Source organism: Lathamus discolor, chromosome 5 (assembly GCF_037157495.1).
Source record: "Lathamus discolor isolate bLatDis1 chromosome 5, bLatDis1.hap1, whole genome shotgun sequence".
In the NCBI taxonomy this organism is placed as follows: Eukaryota; Metazoa; Chordata; class Aves; order Psittaciformes; family Psittacidae; genus Lathamus; species Lathamus discolor.
The window spans coordinates 94716351-94735879 of NC_088888.1; the positions used below are offsets into that span (position 1 = coordinate 94716351).

At 39.5% G+C, this 19529-nt stretch overlaps 1 protein-coding gene across 2 annotated transcripts in view; it reads left to right on the plus strand.

Annotated features, from left to right (window-relative positions):
- The window catches only part of RNF144A (ring finger protein 144A), a 67070-nt gene extending 56361 nt beyond the window's left edge, over positions 1-10709 (plus strand). For both annotated transcript variants that reach the window (XM_065681580.1, XM_065681579.1), the window contains 3 exons: positions 1428-1575; positions 2863-2952; positions 6011-10709. In XM_065681580.1, the coding sequence (XP_065537652.1) occupies positions 1428-1575; positions 2863-2952; positions 6011-6142 (370 nt within the window). In that variant the 3' untranslated portion in view covers positions 6143-10709. The remainder of the gene's footprint in view (positions 1-1427; positions 1576-2862; positions 2953-6010) is intronic.
- The last annotated feature ends 8820 nt before the right edge of the window (positions 10710-19529 follow it).

Sequence of the window (19529 nt, forward strand, 5' to 3'; positions counted from 1 at the left end):
CAGCATGAGGGTTGGTAACACCATGCCAGACAGTGATTTTTTTTTTTTTGGATGCCCTGTCAGTCATCCTAACTGCTGCATATTTGGCTAATGATCTTAAGATCTGTTTCAAGCCATTTCCAGTGGTATGCTGGAGCCAGTGAATAAGAAAGGTCATTGTACATGTGGACCACGTAATGTCTGGGCTTGGCCAGGCTTGGACCTAGGTATTCATAACTTGCCTTCTTCTTTCACACTTTGCTGTAACAGATGACTAACTATGATGATGTCATGATGTGTTCTTGGTCAAATGTAGTAACTTTTGCACATGCTTTTTGTGTGTGCTTGACCAGAACTGCAGCTCACTCAACTTCATGGCAAGGTAAAAAAACTTGATCTGTTTTCCTCAGTGTTTTGGTTGCTTTTAGGTTTTATTTCACACTTCATTTTTTACTCCATTGAAGTTTATTTTACCATTGTTTTAGAGCATAATGTGCCATTAGCTACTGTGTGTTTGGAGTTTCATATATAGTTTATGGTTTCAAAGCATTTTTCTCTAATACGGTTGCTTGTAGTGTGACCAGCGTGTATCCTTTTATCCTGCCACTGGGCAAAGCAATCGATCAAGGGTCAGTCCTGTTTTCCAGCAAATTGTTGCTTCCCCATCAGTCATTCTTGTATCTCCCACTGGCAGTAGCTGCTGGAAGTGTCATTTGTTAAGGTACGATTTGGTTGTTAGTGTGCAAAAATCTGCAAATGGTAAAAAGATACTCAAGGGAAATAAATGTTCTTCCAGTGTTTCCACTTTCCTCTGCCTTGTGCCCACTGTATAAAAGAACATCCTGTGGCTTTGCGCAGTCAGGCAAGATGAGAAGTGGTGCTTACCCTAACTCATGACCAGTGACTGGTTAGGATAGTGCCAGAGATGAAGAGATCAACTCTGAAAGAATAGCATGCTCTCCAAACCTCATGGTTCCGCATATGGAGGGAGATTCCTAGGGAGGATCCTTAAGGAGACAAGCAATCTATCCCTGGTGCCCCAGTCTGAAGGAATGTGGTCTGGACTTCTTGTGTCATTCAGGGATTGCTTCCTCTTCTGAGGAAGAAGGGAGGAAAATGATCTAGACATACAAAGGTGTGAACAGGAGAAAACTATCTAATATCTATTACTATCAATAGATAACAAAACCAGTTGGGAAATTATGTAGTAAAGAAAATGTCCTGAATCTTACATAGGCACTGTAGTCATTAAACATTTTTTTTTTTCCTAGAGATATGTTTGAAAAATGGAGTGTAGCCAGAATATCTGATTAGTAAAAGTGAATTCAATACCTGGATCTCTAGTAATTTATTTTTTTTTAATGAAAAAGTAGGCTCACCTTCTTAGTACATTTCTTACTAAACTGACACAGCCACGCATCTTACTAATTCCTCATTTTGTCCCACAGTTCAGTTTTTAAAATGGAAGAAGATGATGCCCCAATCAAACGCTGTCCAAAGTGTAAAGTTTACATTGAACGAGATGAAGGCTGTGCCCAAATGATGTGTAAGAACTGCAAACATGCTTTTTGCTGGTACTGTCTGGAATCTCTTGATGTGAGTACATGCCATGCACTCTGGTTCTCAGAAACATAGAAGTACATTGCTTTGCCATCCAGCTATTTTGTTAATCAATTAAATAGTACCAAATCAATTAAATAGTGCCAAACTTGGTGGACTGCAGTCTACCAGAGCTGATTCTGGTAATTTGATAGGATTTCTATGCTCTGTTTTACTTGTCTGACCTGTGTGATTTCAGCATTTTGCCTATGTGAGTCAGTAAATAATTATGAAAAAATAAAATTTTATGAAAATATTCTGTTTGCAATCTTTACATGGAAACTAATGTGGGAGAGGTCTTTTGTTTTTTTGCTTTATAATACTTCACTTAATACTGACTTTCCAGGGTTCCCCTCCTTGAAGGAGTTACCGGATGATTATAACAATGCTCTTAGTCTGTGGAAGTTTAACAGACAAACTCTAGATTCAGTGCGTCACCATGCAGGAGACTAGCAGTCAGATTTGTTTACTGTTCATTGTATTCTGTGGGACAAGAAATAGATCTGACATATGAAAAAGAATACAGTGTTCTCCTAGCATCAGGAATTTGTCAGTCTATAACCCACTGCTATCATATGTTATTTTAAAAATCAGCCTGTTATCATGCCCAAGGATCAGAGTATATATAATATACAACATCTGTTTCCATGCCATCTGTTTTATTTTATAACATTGTTAACAATAGCAAAGGAAATGTTTCAGGCTCCTGAAAGCTATTCAGATCCAGTGGTTGTCTGATTTGAATGCTTTACTGTCCTGAAGTCTCAGGCTTCTTATGTGCTCAGTTAAAAACGATGTTCTGTTGGTACTAGGCCTGCTGTTTTGGCTGGTTTGTAAAAGGTCAGATAGGGACATCATTTATCAAAATTCTGTGTTATCCTTTTCTTCTTCAGCTAGTAAAAGGAACCAACTTTGGGAAGTCTGCGATATAAGTATTCGTTTTCCTTTGCTCTTTCTGTGTGTGTGCAAGATATATGCAGTGGTCAGCTTATCTTGGATCCTCTTGCTAAACTCCATGCTAGCATTTAAATACGCAGCTTGAGAGCCTGTGGGAGAAGATTTTATTATAGATATATAACATTTGCTAAACAAAGCTTTTTGTGAAGACATTTTAACTGTAAACAAAGCCTTTTGGAAAGGCTGGACTTGACCATATCCACTTTACTAAGCTTTTATCTTCTTGTGCAATTCCTGGTTATAAGTTCTCAGGAAATAGTACTTTATGACTTGAAAAAGAGTTTGTACCTCTGTTTATTGTCTACTTTTTCATTTAATATTTTGTAGGATGATTTTCTCCTTATACATTATGACAAAGGACCTTGTCGAAACAAGCTGGGCCACTCCAGGGCATCAGTTATTTGGCACAGAACGCAGGTAAAGCTCAGATCTTTAAAAGCTTCTTACAGGTCTATTACTGTCATAGTGCCTGCCTTTGCCGTACTCATTTTAATACCTTAGGATAAATTTCTTGTGCCAAATGGTAACTGATTTTCATAGCAGCTCTAAAGAGGGCAATAGCTTAGAGAGGTTAGCTATCCCAGAGAGGACAGTCCTTGACAGAAAGCCACCGAGAACTAGGAAGGGTATGTTTGCAGAGCCAGTTAAGTGCCAATCCAGATAGGTTATCAGTAAACCTGGAGGATGAGCTAGGTTGACACCATCCATATTATTAACAGGAAGCTCATCATGCAAGGGGTCTTTAGCTCCAGATCCAGAACTGAAAATTAATTAGCCCAAGTATGCTGGGTATCTTGTTATGGACTCCAGTTGACTCATTCATGTGAGTTGGATAGAAGGTAACCCTCTGAGTTTATCAGTAGCTGCAAACACAGATTCAAGCTGACAAAGAGTGTGAGGATACCTCTTGTTGTCTGAATCCAGTTTTGCTGGACCCAGTGTGAATGCTAGTAATGAAAAAGCTCTCTGCATTACTTTCTATGTATACAATGTAAATGCTAGTGTGTGACCTGATCCAATCTAGTGCTTTCATAGTCATTTCAGAGATACAGGGACATCTGGGTACCTGAGTCATCTCTTCCTAAATTAACTGTATGCTTGTGAAAAGCTACCTTAGCTTGAGATGAAGTGCTTTGCTTGAAGTACAGATTTCTTTCCATTTGACTGTATACACCACATCTAGAGAAAAAACTCCAAGCCTGGACAGGCAGCTAAACTGAAATAAAAGGTGAAGGACTGCATTCCTTTCCCTCTGCATATGCCCCTTGGGGCTGAGCAATGGACTGGGTTTTGCTTGGCTTACTCAATGGGATCTTAGGAAGTGTGTGGCTACATAAGCTTTCTTGATATATCTGTAATATGAAGTGATTAATCTTTTACTTGGAATCTGTTAGTAGCCACAGCATTTGGTGCAGATATGTTTGATAGACAGTATACTTGATGTTTTGGTCATTTTTAAGAAAGAAAGTGATAATTCTTTACCAATTAGTATATAGATCTGCTAAACCCACTAAAGCTAAATCAACTTTGCAATTGTTTCCTTATGTTAAGTCTCTTTAGAATATTTATCCAAGGTAAACTGAAGTGAGCATTTGGTTTGTTGTTTGTGGATTTAAAAAAATATTTGTTTTGGCCAGAGGGGATGGCTTGATGCTGAGTAGGGCAACAACTTCTTCAGGAGCAACAAAACTGAGTAGAACATGAGTAAGTAATACTCAACAAGCAGTTTTGTTTAAAAAAGAAATAAAAAAATGCACCAACCCCCCACAAATAAATAAATAAATACACAAACCCAAATAAAATGAAACTTAATGAATTCTTTGATGTATTGAGGCTGGAAGGAAGGTGTAAATAGGTATCTCATAAAAATTACCGGTAGTCAGTCTGGTCCACTTGATTTCTAACTTCCAGCTTCGCACTGTTTGACCAGTGCACTCTTAGCCCAGGCTGCAAAGAGTTAGGCAAAAGCATGCTGTCTCCAAAAAGCAGTATGGCAGTAGTTGCAGCTCACAGCTTGCAAAGGAGATAAGAATTCAGCTCTGATTTATGTCTGCAGTAAAGAAATGCAGAGATTAGTAAATGGAAGTTGCATCAGATTGTCAGCACCTCCAATTAAAAGAATCAACAATGAAACGTGCACACCTCTGAAGCTGAAAAAGAAATTGCTCTTGGCAAGAAAAAACACTTCTAGGGCAAGGAAGTTTGAGCTCCTTATCCCTGGACAGCAAAAAGCCGAGATTGAAAGAATTTGACTAGTAGGAGGCAACAGTGACTGCTGTCCCACAGCGCCATCTCCCGCAACAGGCCTTTCCTTTCAGCCCCTGTCCAAAAATCCCTGGATAGTGGAATTGAGAAAAGGAATACGTAGTAATCAGAACGAGAAATTGTCCGTGGCCGACAAAAATACTAGTAAATCATTCCATCTATACCATGGCTAATTAAATATTTGCCAGTTAATTGAAGCAGCATATCCAGCCGTGGCTCGAAGAATTCTTAATGAGTACTGCACTCTAATTTCATTTTGCTTTCTCTTGTGAGGTTTTGCTGGCGGATTAGCATTCCACTCCTGCCTTCATTATTCAAAATTATTCACAGACACTCTCATGTGAATAAGTCTCAATTATTTTCTCAAACAATCTGTGGGCATATTGTTGCAGTATTACTGTTACAGTTGCCTGTGACGTATGGGAAACTTCCTTAGGCAATGAACCTCAACTTTAATTTAAGTAATTTTCCAAATTTAAACACTGTGGAAACTAATAGAGTTTGGCACTGACAGGGTGGGTGGGTCTGTGGTCCTCTGCCTATGCTGGGAAAAGGGTGATCAATGAATGTCAGTGAAAAAAAGGTGCTTTTAGATGGAGTTAGGTCATATCATCTGAAGCAGCTGCATGAGCTCAGGTCTGACTGCAAAAAGCCATTGCATATGCAGAGTCCTCCTATAGAGTTTGTAACTGGTGGCTGAGATTCCCAAGCTTGTTTTCCTGCTGGTGGGAAACTTGTGAGAGTATTCATGGATCTCTGTGAACAACACGAAAACCTTTGGAGCTTTCACCAGTAAAAAAGGGAACACCTTGAAATGAGAGTCTCTAATTTGCCTGTAGTCTTGATCCTGATATTTAATATTTAGGTTTGATCAAGAAGAAAGTATCTTGTTGGTTACTTCATTAGTTGTTTGAGACATAGCAAAACTCAAAAAGGCAAATAACCATCTGCATCACTTTGTGTGATGGGACTGAGTTGTGCAGCGTGGTTCTGACTGAAGCAAAGAAACATGGGCATTCACTCTGATATCATTCATGGTTACTGATCGCAGGAGCTGACTGTAGCGTACAACTGGGGACCCCAAGTCCTGGCTGTGGTAGGGTCAATGGCATTTGCTGAGATCTTTTTGAAGGGCACTAATGCTGACATGGTGTCATCAGAATTTAGACAACTGCTATCCATAACACAGTGCTATTCCTTTCTCTTGCAGGTGGTAGGAATTTTTGCAGGATTTGGTCTTCTACTTTTGGTGGCCTCTCCTTTCCTTCTTCTTGCTACACCATTTGTTCTGTGCTGCAAGTGCAAATGTAATAAAGGAGATGATGACCCTCTACCTACCTAGACTGAGAAAATTGGACTCATCACAACATGTGTTTTGATCTTATTGTTGCTGTTGATGTTTCCCTCTTGCACTTACACTGCTGTAGCCTTACTTGCCCCATTCTGCTTTTCATTGACACACAGTTTTGGTTCCAGGAACTGTTGTTACTACTGTTGCATAGATCAATCAATAATAGACAAGGAGGATAATGGAAGGCAAAATTGGTGCTAAAGGGAGACCATGGACCTGGGTAGCTATCTGAAATTAAGAGGTGATCATGCTAAAAATAATGCAAAAAGTTTCTGCTGCCCTGTGGTGGACTGGGAAGTGTACTGAATAGTATCAGCGAAACAAGCTGAAAATGCATACAAATCTAATCTTCTGCATATCTGTTCATTTCCAAATTTGGCGTCTTATTCCTGTATGTTTAAGTTGCCGATCATTTAAATCAGTCAACTTATTGTGACTTTTGCTATGTTTACTACACATCTGTTTTTGTTAAAGCCATGGCAATATCCTTTTTAGTACCTATTTTTTCAAGTATAACAAAATCAGTAAGGTGCGTATAGGCCATCCTATGCCTTTCTTCAAATTTGGGGAGGGTTAGAGGGACAAGGTTGGTCCTGTTGCCTTCCAGAAATTTTATGAAGTATTAGAAGAAATTTGTTAGATTGAAAGCTACATTTTAAAAATGAATTGATGAAGCGGTGAGGTTGAGTGGTGACACAAACCTACTGTCTAATCACAGTTCTTTTAAAAATGCATTGATGGTATTGATTACCACTGGACCACTAGTGTTTTTCTGAACTGTTATTTTTTGCTGTTGTTTAGGGTTCTGCTACACTTATAGGGCTACACGACTTCTAATCCAGGTATCTTAATCTTTTTATATATAGAGAGATATATATAATCCTATTTAAACCAAATGTGTAAATAGCTGTGCTATTGAAATATTTTGGAAGTTCAAGGTAGCTTGCTTCTGTCTTTAGGGTAATTATTAAAAAAATACAGGACTAACTTTACTATTTAGACTCTTGGGTTATCAATGAAACTTTCATTTTAAGTATAAAAATGTAGCAGGGTTAACCCTGTAGTTAATAATAAAAATGCCTGGGATGTTTGTGGAAGTTGTACTTTTCCTTTGAAACTATTTAGCCCGTTTTCAGAGTTAACATTGTATGATGTATGGTGTGTGCTGTTAATAACAATACTGTGATGAAACAGCTTTTATTTGAAAAGTAATCACTTGATTTGATAGTTTTGCAGCATTCTCAGTGCTGTGTTTCCAGGGTGGTAAAGCGTGCTAGTCAGCGTTGTATTAATCATCGTTGTTTCTCTTTAGAAATATCTTGTTGAAAACCATTTTTCTCTGATTTCAAAAGCCTACAAGGGTTTGACTAATAACTTCTTGCCATGAAATATGAAGCACCTGAATGTGTGTGTCTGTCTGTGTGTAGTACTGAAGGAAAACATTCTTCTGAATGGCTCGTGGACTGAAGTTTGACTGTGTATTTTTCATCATTATTTATTTCTGTGCATTATTGATGTACTGAGATGGATAAATAGCCAGGATAAACTTGCACTGAAAATATATTAAGACCCTTAAATGCAATTGCTTCTGGCTGCTGCCACAGGCTAGGAATATGTTTTCACAGCTTAAGCATAAGGAAACGATTCCTTTCTTTATTATCTTTTGTTTTGTACTGTCTGTCTGTTAAATAAAAAGACTGCAGGGTACAATTTTGGAAAGGGCCACTGTCTTTTTATAAAGCTACTCTAGAATTTCTTCTCCTCCCCCTTCTGGCAAGTTTAATAGTATCCAAATTCAAACTGTATCTAACCACAGATTTTAGCTTCAGGAGCTGAAGGTTATCTTCAGTTTACTTCTTTGGCTTGGTTTTTAATGACTGAAGAAAAAGCATAGCTGGTTTCCAGCAGGTCTGAACTCCTTGTGATATCTTCAGATTGTTCATGGCAATGCACAGCTCAGACCTTTTGTTATCAGGGTGTTTTTAGTATTTTAGCTATCTTTGTTATTAAAAATTGCTCAGTTGCTCAAAATATCTGTAGGAGGTCTGGGTAGTGCATTCTATCACTGTTTGGCAGCCCCAAAGGAGTGTGTGAAGCACTGCTGAGGTCAGTGGGCAGTGAAGGTGTTATCTGACTCTGATTCTGGCAGCAGCTCAGTCCATGCCCTAGAGGTACCTAAGCTGAGCACCTGGGTTGTCCTGAGTCATAGCTTCAATGTGCAGAAATAATGGAAACCCTTCTGCGAAGGACAGCTTCCTTCAGGTAAGCTTCAACTATGGCCTTTCAGCCTTGGCCCTGTAATTCTGTTTAACTGGAGAAAACCAAAATGGACAACAGGACATAAAAAATTAATGGGTTATTGGTTTTCTAATTGGGAGCACCGAGAGATTTGGCTGTATGTGGCAGTGGTTCTAATGACTGCTTCTATTACTGGGATGATAGTAAACCGCAGAGGCACAGTAGCCTGTTAGCTGTACTGGAGTGTCCTTGTATGAGGTTTATTTTCTCTGTGCCTTTCTTAGAGACAGCCTTTAAGTGGCAGTATAGCAAAATTTGAGTTTTCCATGGTACAGTGTGGCCAGTTAATAATCAATGTCAAAATTAATGCATTTCGAGATTTAAAAAAGAAGAAAAAAAGAAGTCCTTTACAAATACAGACATTTTTAAGTAACAGTTTATAATCAGTGCTCGCAGGTAACATGTATAATCGGAAAACTGTGTAATTCTGTCAATATATCTCTGTCTCTGAGCTCAACATACTTGAATTGCTACTGGAGATTTTTATGACATATCACTTGTTTTACACCCTGGCTGTTGGGATAGACTATATGCCTACATATGTTTACCAAATACCTAGTAATTTCAGGTTTGCTAAATGTCATTCCATCTGTATTCTTCTCGTGGATTTTGTTTTATTATGTTACTTTTGTAATGCTGATTTGTTTCCAAAGTAGCAACTTCTGGTGGTGATGTATTGAGTTCAGGGTGGTTTTATGTTGCAGCTTATGTTGATAGTGTGACATTTAATACCCTGAAACTGAACTGTAAATACTTAAACTCTGACATTTAAACCCCTGCCATGGAAAAGCAAATCTTTGTCTGTGCTGCTTTTCACATGAAATTCTGTTACATCGGCTTTGGCTTTTTAGATTTTCACTAGAAAAGTAAGATTCACTGCATGATTCTGTTGCGATTTTATGGTTAAATTGTTTTTTAGGTTTTTTGCATTTCTTAAATGTTTTTAATGGAGTTTGTAACAGTACATCGTTTGCATGTTCTGTTGGGTTGAAGCGGTGTCATATCTAGCTCGCAAGTGTGGAGTCCAGGCTCCAGAGTTGCCTGTCATTAGCTGGGCTGAAGTCAGACCTGAGAGAGATCAGTAGCACAGCCTGCACAAACTTCAGTAGCCGTAGCATTGAGTTTTCCCCATGCGACATTGGACAAGTCACTTATCTCCTTTTATCTCAGTTTAACCATCTTTTAAATGGATGGGCCAGTGTTTGCCTACCTCACAGGAAGGCTGAGAGGGCAGATTCATTGGTTTTGAGTCTCTTCAAGATTCTGTGATGAAAGATTATACATAAATTCTTACGGCAGTTTTATGTTAATATTTCAATTTTATTCATGTTGGCATTCATCCTGAAACCTCCTACTACTGACTTCAGCATGCCAAGAGTTTAGGATGCTTTCCCCCACATACCAAGCAGCATGATCTTTCCTCAAATACTCTGGCTTATGAATTAGGCAAAATCCCAAATAAGAGCGGACTGGATCAACTTTCAGCATACTGTTGATCTTCTGACATGCAGGAAACACAATCAGAAGTAATGAAAAGCTCTCTTGTTTATGGAGCTGACATGATAAAATATTCATAGATCAGAAAAAGATGAAGTGCTTTTGATTTAAAATTGTTATGGGCAGGAAAATTAAGTTTTGTGCATTTCATCTGTAGGTCTTTTACTGTGTAGGAATTAATATATTTAATACAGGCTATTTTCATCCCAGTGAGGTACGGCATGCATAAAGCTTTGTGCAGGGTTGTATTTTTAAAACCAAAGTTTGTACATTTCACATACATAGTCTAAAATCCTGAGGAAAACAGTTAGAATACAGTTGTTGATGACAGTGATATTAAAGACATCAAAAAAGCCTGCATCAGCGCTTAATTGCTAATGCACTTATACTAAGTAAGGCATGCTGTTTGTGTTTATAGCCCTGTGGTCTCCATTATTGCTTTGATTTGTGTATCTCTTATAAGGGTTCCAGGAACATTAGGTACAGGTGTGTGGTACATAACTGAACCTTTCTTGATCATTTTATCATGGATGTATTTTAAACTTGTATAGGTATAAGCATGAAGGAGTCATGCATATGTATAGATGATGTATCTGACCAGTGTAAAACTAGTTCTGTTGATGTATTTGAAATGTAAGTACATTTTGTGCCACTAACACTGTGATGTATAAAAGAGCTGTTGAATGCCTTTTAATGTTGTGTTTTGTACTTTGAATCATATTGAAGAGTTTAATTTGTAATTTCAATAGATATTTTAAATGAATGTGTCTCCTGTGATTCTTCATAGTGATATTTCAGTGCTTTACATTCACTAAAGAAAAGTGCTTTTGTTATGATAGGACTTCTGTGCTTGCCTGCCTCTCAGTCCTTCAGAGCAAGCACAGCCTGTCAACTGGAGACCTCCTGCCCCCTTCTGAGCATCACTGTGGTTTCTGATTCATCGTCTCCCAGCTTAGCCAAAAGAGCGAATCTGGGTATCTTCAGAGCTAATTTGAGCCGCAGCTGAGTCTTTGGTCCAGCTCCTATTACAGTCCACTGATTACACACTCTAGCAGGGTGGATATGTTGCTCCGAGGATCACTCTGAGATGGGTGTATATTCTTGCATCACGGGTTTAAGTCTGGTGGAAGTGGCTGTGAGCAGCTTGTATTCCCTTTTGTCTGGTCTTTTGGAAGCACAGCTTTTAAAAACAAAGCCCAGTCTCCTGACCAGGAGAGCATACATAACTCTCTTCGACAGTGGGAGCTGGCTCTCATGTTCTTGACTCCATCAATTTGTTCTTTGCGTTTTGCCTGAACTGCATCTGAGGATGCAGTCTTTCCTTCAGTCCCCAGAGTTTCTCACTTGTTAGGATAATTGTCTCTACCCATAAAAAAAGCACAGGCACAATTTCTTCAAAAATGGTATTATGCCTCTATGTGCTTTATACTTGGCAATTTAAGAAAAATCAAGGCCATGTAATAGCTGCTGCTCAGTCATTCCTTCTTTCTTTTATATGGAGCATAATGATTTTTTCTCCGTAAGGGAAAGATCGGTTTAGACATTTTGTTCAATTAATTGGGCAGAAAATGGTCTATAAATGCCACAAGGGGTTTGACCTATTCTAGGAAAAGATATTAACAAAGCAATCTTTCTGCTTTCTTCCTCTGCTCCCATAGTCTGTTGCTTCCAATTAGGTATGTTTTGCTTTGCAGTTTTCTTTTAGAGAGAAGGATCATTGCAGTTAATAGTTTAGTGATATTTAGCTCCTGGGTATTTCTGCTAGGTTCAGAGTACCTTGCCATAGAAGGATTTTCTTACCAGTGCTTTCACCTGCATGAGCGGGTTTCTGCATCACCAGTCTGTAATCAGAGAATCAAGCACTGCAGAAACTCTAAGTAACAAACTTCAGGGCCCCAACTGTCTAAAATTAAATCATTTAAGTTGAATTTTTAAATGGCAAACTTTAAACTTAAATGGCTGGTAAATAGTGTCCAGGATCATCTAGTCACCAGAGGTGACTCACATCCATAATAATAAGTTCTGCTAGGAGGGACCCCAGCCCCAGAATAACTCCTGAACTGTACATGAGCACTGGATGGGAGAGTTCAGGTCAAAATCATGCAGGTTAACTGTCCTGTGAGAATGGATCCATTGAGACAATTGAATCCCACAGCACAAAACCACTGTGCTAGTTCTAGCATTCTGCTAGTTAAAACAGTACTAATAGAGATGTGGCTGTAGAAATTACATACACACAAGTATGGGCATAGTGCTAGAGATTGCCACTGCCAACCTGCAAGCACAGTGCATCCACTGCATTTTTGATGTTTGTTTTACATCATCTAGGATCTTTCTCATAAGAGATTTTGTGCTGTGGCTACTTGCCCATTAAGCAGTGCATCTATAACAAGTGTCTATTTATACAGGATATAAAGACACTGATGGAACTTTTGTTGATTTTGAAAATGAAAAGGCTGTTTTGTACAAAACATTTGCAACCCAGACTCTGGGAACCCAGATTCAGCCTTGAATTGGACCCCATGTCATTATGAGGTTTGTCATAACATTCAGGTGTCTGGCTGACTGGTAGTCAGTGCAAAGGCACATGTCCTGGGTCTTTGGGACATTTTGCTTACCATACTATGATGCTTACTAAGCTGTTTAGACAACTTAGCTTTCTTAGTGTCTCAAGATGCTTCTCTGGTGTGTTTATTTTCCCCACCCACTTTGATGACAGAAGTCTGTGCAGCTGTCTTTGTCCAGGCATAAAACTTTTACATGACTAAAACCGAACGAAAAAAGTCAGCCTACCACAAGTACTCCTTTCAGATAGCAGGGCAGAACTTGCTGGTACAAATTAGAACTATGTTACTCTGCTCCCATACAGTGTTTCCAGATGAATGTGTGTAATGTGTTTATGATGACTATAACTGAATGCATATGTGGCACGGATACAAAATGTTTAGATGCTGTAAGTCATACAAACTAATTCATACATGCAAGCAAAGGAGACGCACTTCAGCGACTGGATAGTCCAGTTCTTTTGTGGTGTGTGTGTGTGTACAGGAGAGAGCAATGGTAATTTATTCCTGGTGTTCCTTAGTCACTTTTTTTTTTTTTTTATAAAAAAGCCCAAAATAAAATGCATGCCACAACTGGTACATAAACTGTAAATTTAAACCTAGCTCTCAAAGGAGAAAGCCCCTGGGAGAAAATTCTGATGTCCACAATGCCATTTTCTAAAATCTGAATGTAAATATGTGTGTCTTGCTGATATGTAGTACTTCATTTATATGCACAGCATGTCCTTAAAGGTCAAATGTGGCTTCTAGTCAGTGTAGGTTATATATGGCTACAGGAAGAAGAAATTCTACTATGCAATTTTGTAGAGCAGGAAATCTGATCCTGGAGCAATGCAGATTGTCCGTATTAAATAGATGGGTGAAGGTTCTGGGATATTTTTTGTAGATTTACGTGGAAGAGAGTGTATTAGGAAAACAGCTAAATCACTTCCTCATTCAAAACACTGCCTTTTTTTCTCCAGGTAGCTGGAGGTGGAAAAGTAAAACCAAATGCCTATAAATTGAGTGAGTGGGACTCCATGTATGCTGTTAATTGGATACTCGGGGCCCGTTATTCTTTCCATTACTTTCTAGTGAGTCTGGATTTGCGTTTTAGGTGAGCAATGAGCTCATCTTGCTGCGTAAGAGCTCACTGTGACAGAGAACTGTGGATTTCTGACAGGGTTTTCGCTGACAGTGATTCACTTCAATTGCCATGATCTATTTTGTGTGACAGAATACAAGAGACTGATTTCAGTGTGGACCTATAAGAGTAGAAAGTTCTATAAGATTAAAAGAGAGTGAATATAATGCACTAATATAGCAGGTTCTGTAGGCCTGACCTGCTCATACCAGTCTAAATTAAAGCCTGCAGGCTCAGCCATTCTTGAGATGTACACTGCTGTGTTTTCTTCTTGAGAATGATTACAAACAAGCAGGGTTTTTTCTCTTTATTCCCTTGAGATGATGTTTTGGATTTTGGTGGGTGGCAGAAATGCTTGAGCTGCTTCAAAATCCTGAGGTTTCATTATATTTTGAGAATGGCACCGTCATTTTGTGGGATTAACCACAGAAGAAATGCATGGGATTGTGCAAGATTTCATTTTAAAGCTGCCTTGGCAGATGAGCAGAATGCAGCATTTCTTTTATTTTCATGCCTCAGTAATTAATAGTGTACTCTTTGAAGCTGCATGTAACTTCTATGATGGGTACAGGTCAAGTGAAGGATGCCCGGGATGTAATATGGATAAACTTTTCTTGATATATTAGAAAAGAACATGGAGAGTGTATTTTAAGCCCTTGCAGGGAGCGGTGGTGCTGTGAGCCAGCAGGGTGCAGCCTCGGAACGCCATCGCAGGCAGCAAGCGCTGGCTTGCTTGGAGAAATCCCTTTTAACAGGGTTTCTCTCTCAAGCTTTTAAAGCCTGTGCTTCCAAACCTCCACAGAGTTAATTGTAATGATATCATGGCTAAAAATAACGATGTTATGATGGGCCTGCACACTCTGCTGGGGCTGTTCTAGTCTCTGAATATTAACATTGCTTCTGTTCTCTGAGAGTATATAAATCTTTTCTGAAAGTGAAAAAGCCAAAGTATTTGAACCTCCAGAAAACTGATATATGCATAGAGATGCCTCAATCTGCAAATGTAAAATGAGAGGTGCAAACCAGAAGTCTCTTTCAAAATGCTGTGTTCAGAGAGCACTGACTAACCACACTGAGAGAAGGGGAGCACTACAAATCAGTTGGCTCAAAACAGATCAAGTATTGGCTAATAACATTGCATCTTCTCTATATTTTATAATTGACGGATGTTGTAACTGGGCCAGATTATTCTCTTCTCCCTTCCTACCCACGCCTGCTGTCGTATCTATGTTCCTCAATACAGATGTTCAGCAGGAACAATGCAACTGTCCAAACAATAACTCTAACCAGAGTCAAGATGTTTGGCAGTGGAGGCAAGCTGATGGGGGGTTGCTGTGAGTCCCTCTGCCTTTACCTCACTCTATATATGTTCCAATGTTCATGTGTCTTCCTTTCCCCCCTCCAAGTGTATCTGACTAAAGCAAAGTGAAAAGTTAGTTTCTTGTGGTTTTTGTGGCCTAGAGTTATGTTTCAGGATCCTGCCAACACTAACATAAACTCTAACTTTTAAAGAAAATATAATGTGCCATTCTGGCTGCCACCACCTCCTGGCTAAACTTCCAGGGACTCCTGGGAAACTTCTGGTTCATGCCAGTTACAGCCTGTTAGGGATGTGTTTGGAGCATGTATTTCAGCCGGATCCATTTTTCCTCTCCAGGACTTTGCAATTATCTTATGCAAAATGGTGCACAGGGTGTCTTACCTGACTGGTACTACTTCGCTCCCACCATACACACTGCACTGCATTCAGCGTATTGCCCTAGCCTTCAGCATTGGTCAGGCAGCTGCAGACTGAGGAACTTCTCAGTGTAGGATGCCTCCAGCCTTTCAGTGCTGCTTGCAACTCTTGTGTCTTCCTAGGAGCAGGGTATGGTTCTGGGTGCAGAGCAGCACTGTGTGTTGAAGAATGGCCCTTGGAAGATGCAAGCCTACAGGGGCTGTCTCCCTGCTTCCCACAGTAGGAAACTCAGAGCAGAGAAATCCAGAGCAGTAGAAGAGAGAGGCACTGAAAAGGAGCAGCTCCACCTGTGCAATGAGACAGAAATGCAAGTCTGCTGCTTAGTGCCATCACCTTTATCAGCAATTTTTATCTTTTCACTTATGATCTTAGAAAGTGCAGCATTGCAGGTTCTGCAGCCAAATACTGGCATCTCCTTACAAGTAAGACTTGGTAACAGAGGCAGAAGGGGTGGTGTAACTGGGTTAAAATGTGAAAGCCTTATGTGAAAGCTGAATCAGCTTTTCCTTTGCGTGAAAACTGAGGAAACCCAGGCATTTTCTCTGCCATTTGTATGTGGAAACAAACTGAACATGAAAAGCTACAGTACCTGCAAGCAGTATCCTTGGCCCTTTTAGAGACATCCCAGGGCTCCCTTGAAACTCCAAGTTCTGTGGGGTTCAACCATTTCCTTTTGATTGCTTTTACCATTGTGCCTGAGAAAACCCCTTCTGAGCCACAGGGTCTGGCCAGAGGCTGTGGCTGCGAGGAAAAGGGAACTGAGAAATGCCTGAGGTTCCAGCAACATCTGCTTTAAGTTACAGGATACTTTAATGACCCTTCAGGACAGTCAGTACTTATGGTCTTTAAACTTCTTGATTGCGACCTCAAATGTATAGCCTGTCAGCACAGTTCTAAAAGGTTATAACACTTCTTCTGGCTGGATGGACTGTGACTTTTCCTATTCCAACTTGAATATAAAGTTTGCAGAGAAGCTCTAGTTGGCTATCCAGTGCCAGCAAAGCAGCTGGGAGCTGCCTGCCTGCCTGCCCCTTTGCTGCACCTCTCAGCACCATGAAGCACTCAGTAGAAATGTTCGTGATTGTCTCTGCTCATAGACAATCATCTCCAAATATCAGTCGTATCTCCAGCAGCCCTACAGAGATGACTGTGGTGTTCCTGGTGTCTTGCTTCAAACAACAGTTATTGGTCTCAGTCGGGAGGCTCAATGGAGTGGGATTTGCCAATAAAACAACTAATGACGGCCCAGTGAAGGGGTTTTGTGATGCTTTATTTTTCTGAGTATTCAACAACCACATGTGAAACACCGTGAACTGTAAAAGCTCCTGGTTACAGGGAGCACTCCACATGTTGGTAGGGGAAGGAAAACCTTTTCTGTTTACAGGAAAATATCACGATCTCTTTAAAACCGTAAAAGCAGTCAGAATACAAGGTCTAAGAAGATTTCCATTACTCTAGAGAGTATCTTGTATGTCCTTAACGTGAAATAGGTATTTCCACCCTGAAGAACTCACCTGCTCCTAGCATCTCTGAAGAGCTACTGAAGACTCAACATAAGGTTTGTGTGATGGATATGTGGGTTGTGTGCTGTGCTCCGGCTAATTGCTGCCCCTGAAGCAGCTGGAGGGGGGTGGCCATGGAGGAATATTAAATTAGGGTAGTCCACAAAGATTAGGAAATGTGATAATCACTTGATGTGCCAGGAGTAGAAGCATCTCTGATTCATTGTTATTTCCATCAACAAGCAAGATTTCAAAAGATACCTGGCATCCATCTCTCTCCCACTCTACAGAAGGAAAGGCCTCTCTGTCAGTTACTATTGACTTTCATTTCACTAAAATGGAATTTTCTTGTTATTTTGAACATAAGAAACAAAATTCAAAATTCCAACCAGCTCTTGAATGCTGCACAATGCCTGGCTTATTTCTTTTCATGTGTGGTGTCATGGCAACAGGAAGAATTCAAAATTAATTATAATTCAGGCAAGATGGCCTCTACTTCTTATGTTAGGTTTAGCCTGGCCTTATGACTTGCTTTTTTGCCATAACATCCCGAGTGCTCTTTGCTACTAAGGGTTTTTCTTTCTTTGGTAAATAAATCTTATGGTGACTAATTTGAATGTGTGGCAAGGTATCACTGAAAATTATGACTTTGGGTTAACATAAGATATGAGACAAACAAGATTCAAAAGGAGAAGCAGAAAAAAGGTAGTAAGAGATTGAAAGAAACAGATCTTGTTAAACTTTAGTAAACCCTATGAGTGAAACAAAGAATGTTCTTAACAGGAACAGTTCAATGAACATTGCTGTTAATGATTTCTCTAAAAAGGCTTGATTTATGGGCTTAGTAATCAGGTGTGAGAATGTGTTTCATCTGAGAAATGTTCAGTACCTGCCTTAATACGATGAGGCTTTAAGGTTAAAGACACTTTGATGGTACACAAAAATAACTCTGTGAGAATTCATTTAGGCTTTCCAGCCTAATTTTGTTTGCTCATTCAAATACAAAGTCCCAAATTCTTTTTTTTTCTCTCTGCTCTGCATTGCTAAATTGTCATGAATTTATGCATTTTCCAATAGAAAGAAATAAATTCGAGTTTTTAACTTTTAACTTTTTTTCTTACACCCAGAAAACCATCTCTGCAAATCTGTACAAGCAAGGCTATTTTGCAGTTCAATCTGCACATGAACTGTGCATCCTGTGAAGGAACCACAGCTGGCAGGAGGTCTTGCAAAGGCTGAGATTTCCCTGCAGTAGATTTCTGCAGCCTCTATCCTGTGCAACAAAGAAAAAACACCCCATATGATGGACGAGCATCCCATTTATGAGTCAGCTTCCCAGAAATCATGAGAGGTGTAAAGGCCTAAATCATAAAGAGAAAGGAAGTTCTGGAGTCTTTAAGTCCATCTATTGGCCTTTGAACTGCAGGCATCCATATCTGCAAGTATTCATTCATTTAAAAGAAACCAAAACAAGCCAAACCAAAACCAAACCTGAGATTCAGCACAAACTCCAAAAGCAGAGTTTCTAAATAAATAATAAATCGAACAAGGTGTTTCTTTTTTGTTCTTTTGTTTGCATGATGTTTTACATGCATCTTTTTTCCTTTGTTCCAAATTAGTCCTGAAATACACGTTCCAGATACCAGGTAGCCGCAAAGAACCTACCGCTGGCTAAACAGGATAGTCTATTTCTTCTTAAACAGAAGGAGAAATGCTAATTTTTATTAGAACAGAAAGCTATATCCTATGCATTTAGTTCTTGACTAAGTGAAGAAGGAAAAGGAAAACCTTGAGCTAAGCTGAGAATCTTTCAGGACTGAAACACTAGACAGTCCTGGAGGCTTGTGAACATCACTGTCGTTCATGTGGTCAAAGCTACTCAGAGGGCACTTTGCTTGTAAATCTCTCCACCCTTATTTGCCTCTGTGGTCTTAACACAATTTCTAGGAGTTTTTGCGCAAGATGTACTGATGACAGTGGAAGTTCCAGAAGATAATGCCAATCCACACTTTGGCATCAGGGATTGGTGGTATTGCATAACTGATCTTTCAATATTGTGACTAATTTCTATGTCAGAACAACAGCTACTCATTGCAACAACTGAGGAAAAACATGTGCGAAAAGTAGCAACAAGCACTGAACAGCACACTGACACGTGTCCTGCAGGCAGTGTTGGAGAATTGATCCACCTACAAAAGGTACGAGAGAAGCCCAGGCACCTTTCCGGATTCTTCTTGTCTCCACATACGGAGCATCAAAGGGATGAACAAAGACTGTTAACCGCATTTTTTGAGGAAAGAATGTTTCTCAGTTGAACAGAAATATCTTCTCCAAGGTGCAGGATGGAGATGTTTTGGTGTGTGATAACACTTTAGGATCAGTTTTCTGAAGAAACCTAAGAGGCTGAAGGAGAGTAAGAGACAAGGAAGCAATCAGATTTACCAGTCTGCAATTACTCTGAGCAGTAGTGCTTTAGCTGTGGCTCTCTTTCCATGTTTTGTATGTGTACTGCCTGTAACTAGCGCTGTTTATAGCCACAGATGATACAAGAGGATTTATAGCGTTTGAATTGCTCTAGTGTGTTTTCAGATAGTTCAGCAATGACTATTGCCATTTACTTTGGATATGATTTTAAGTGACTTTGTTTCTTTTATGC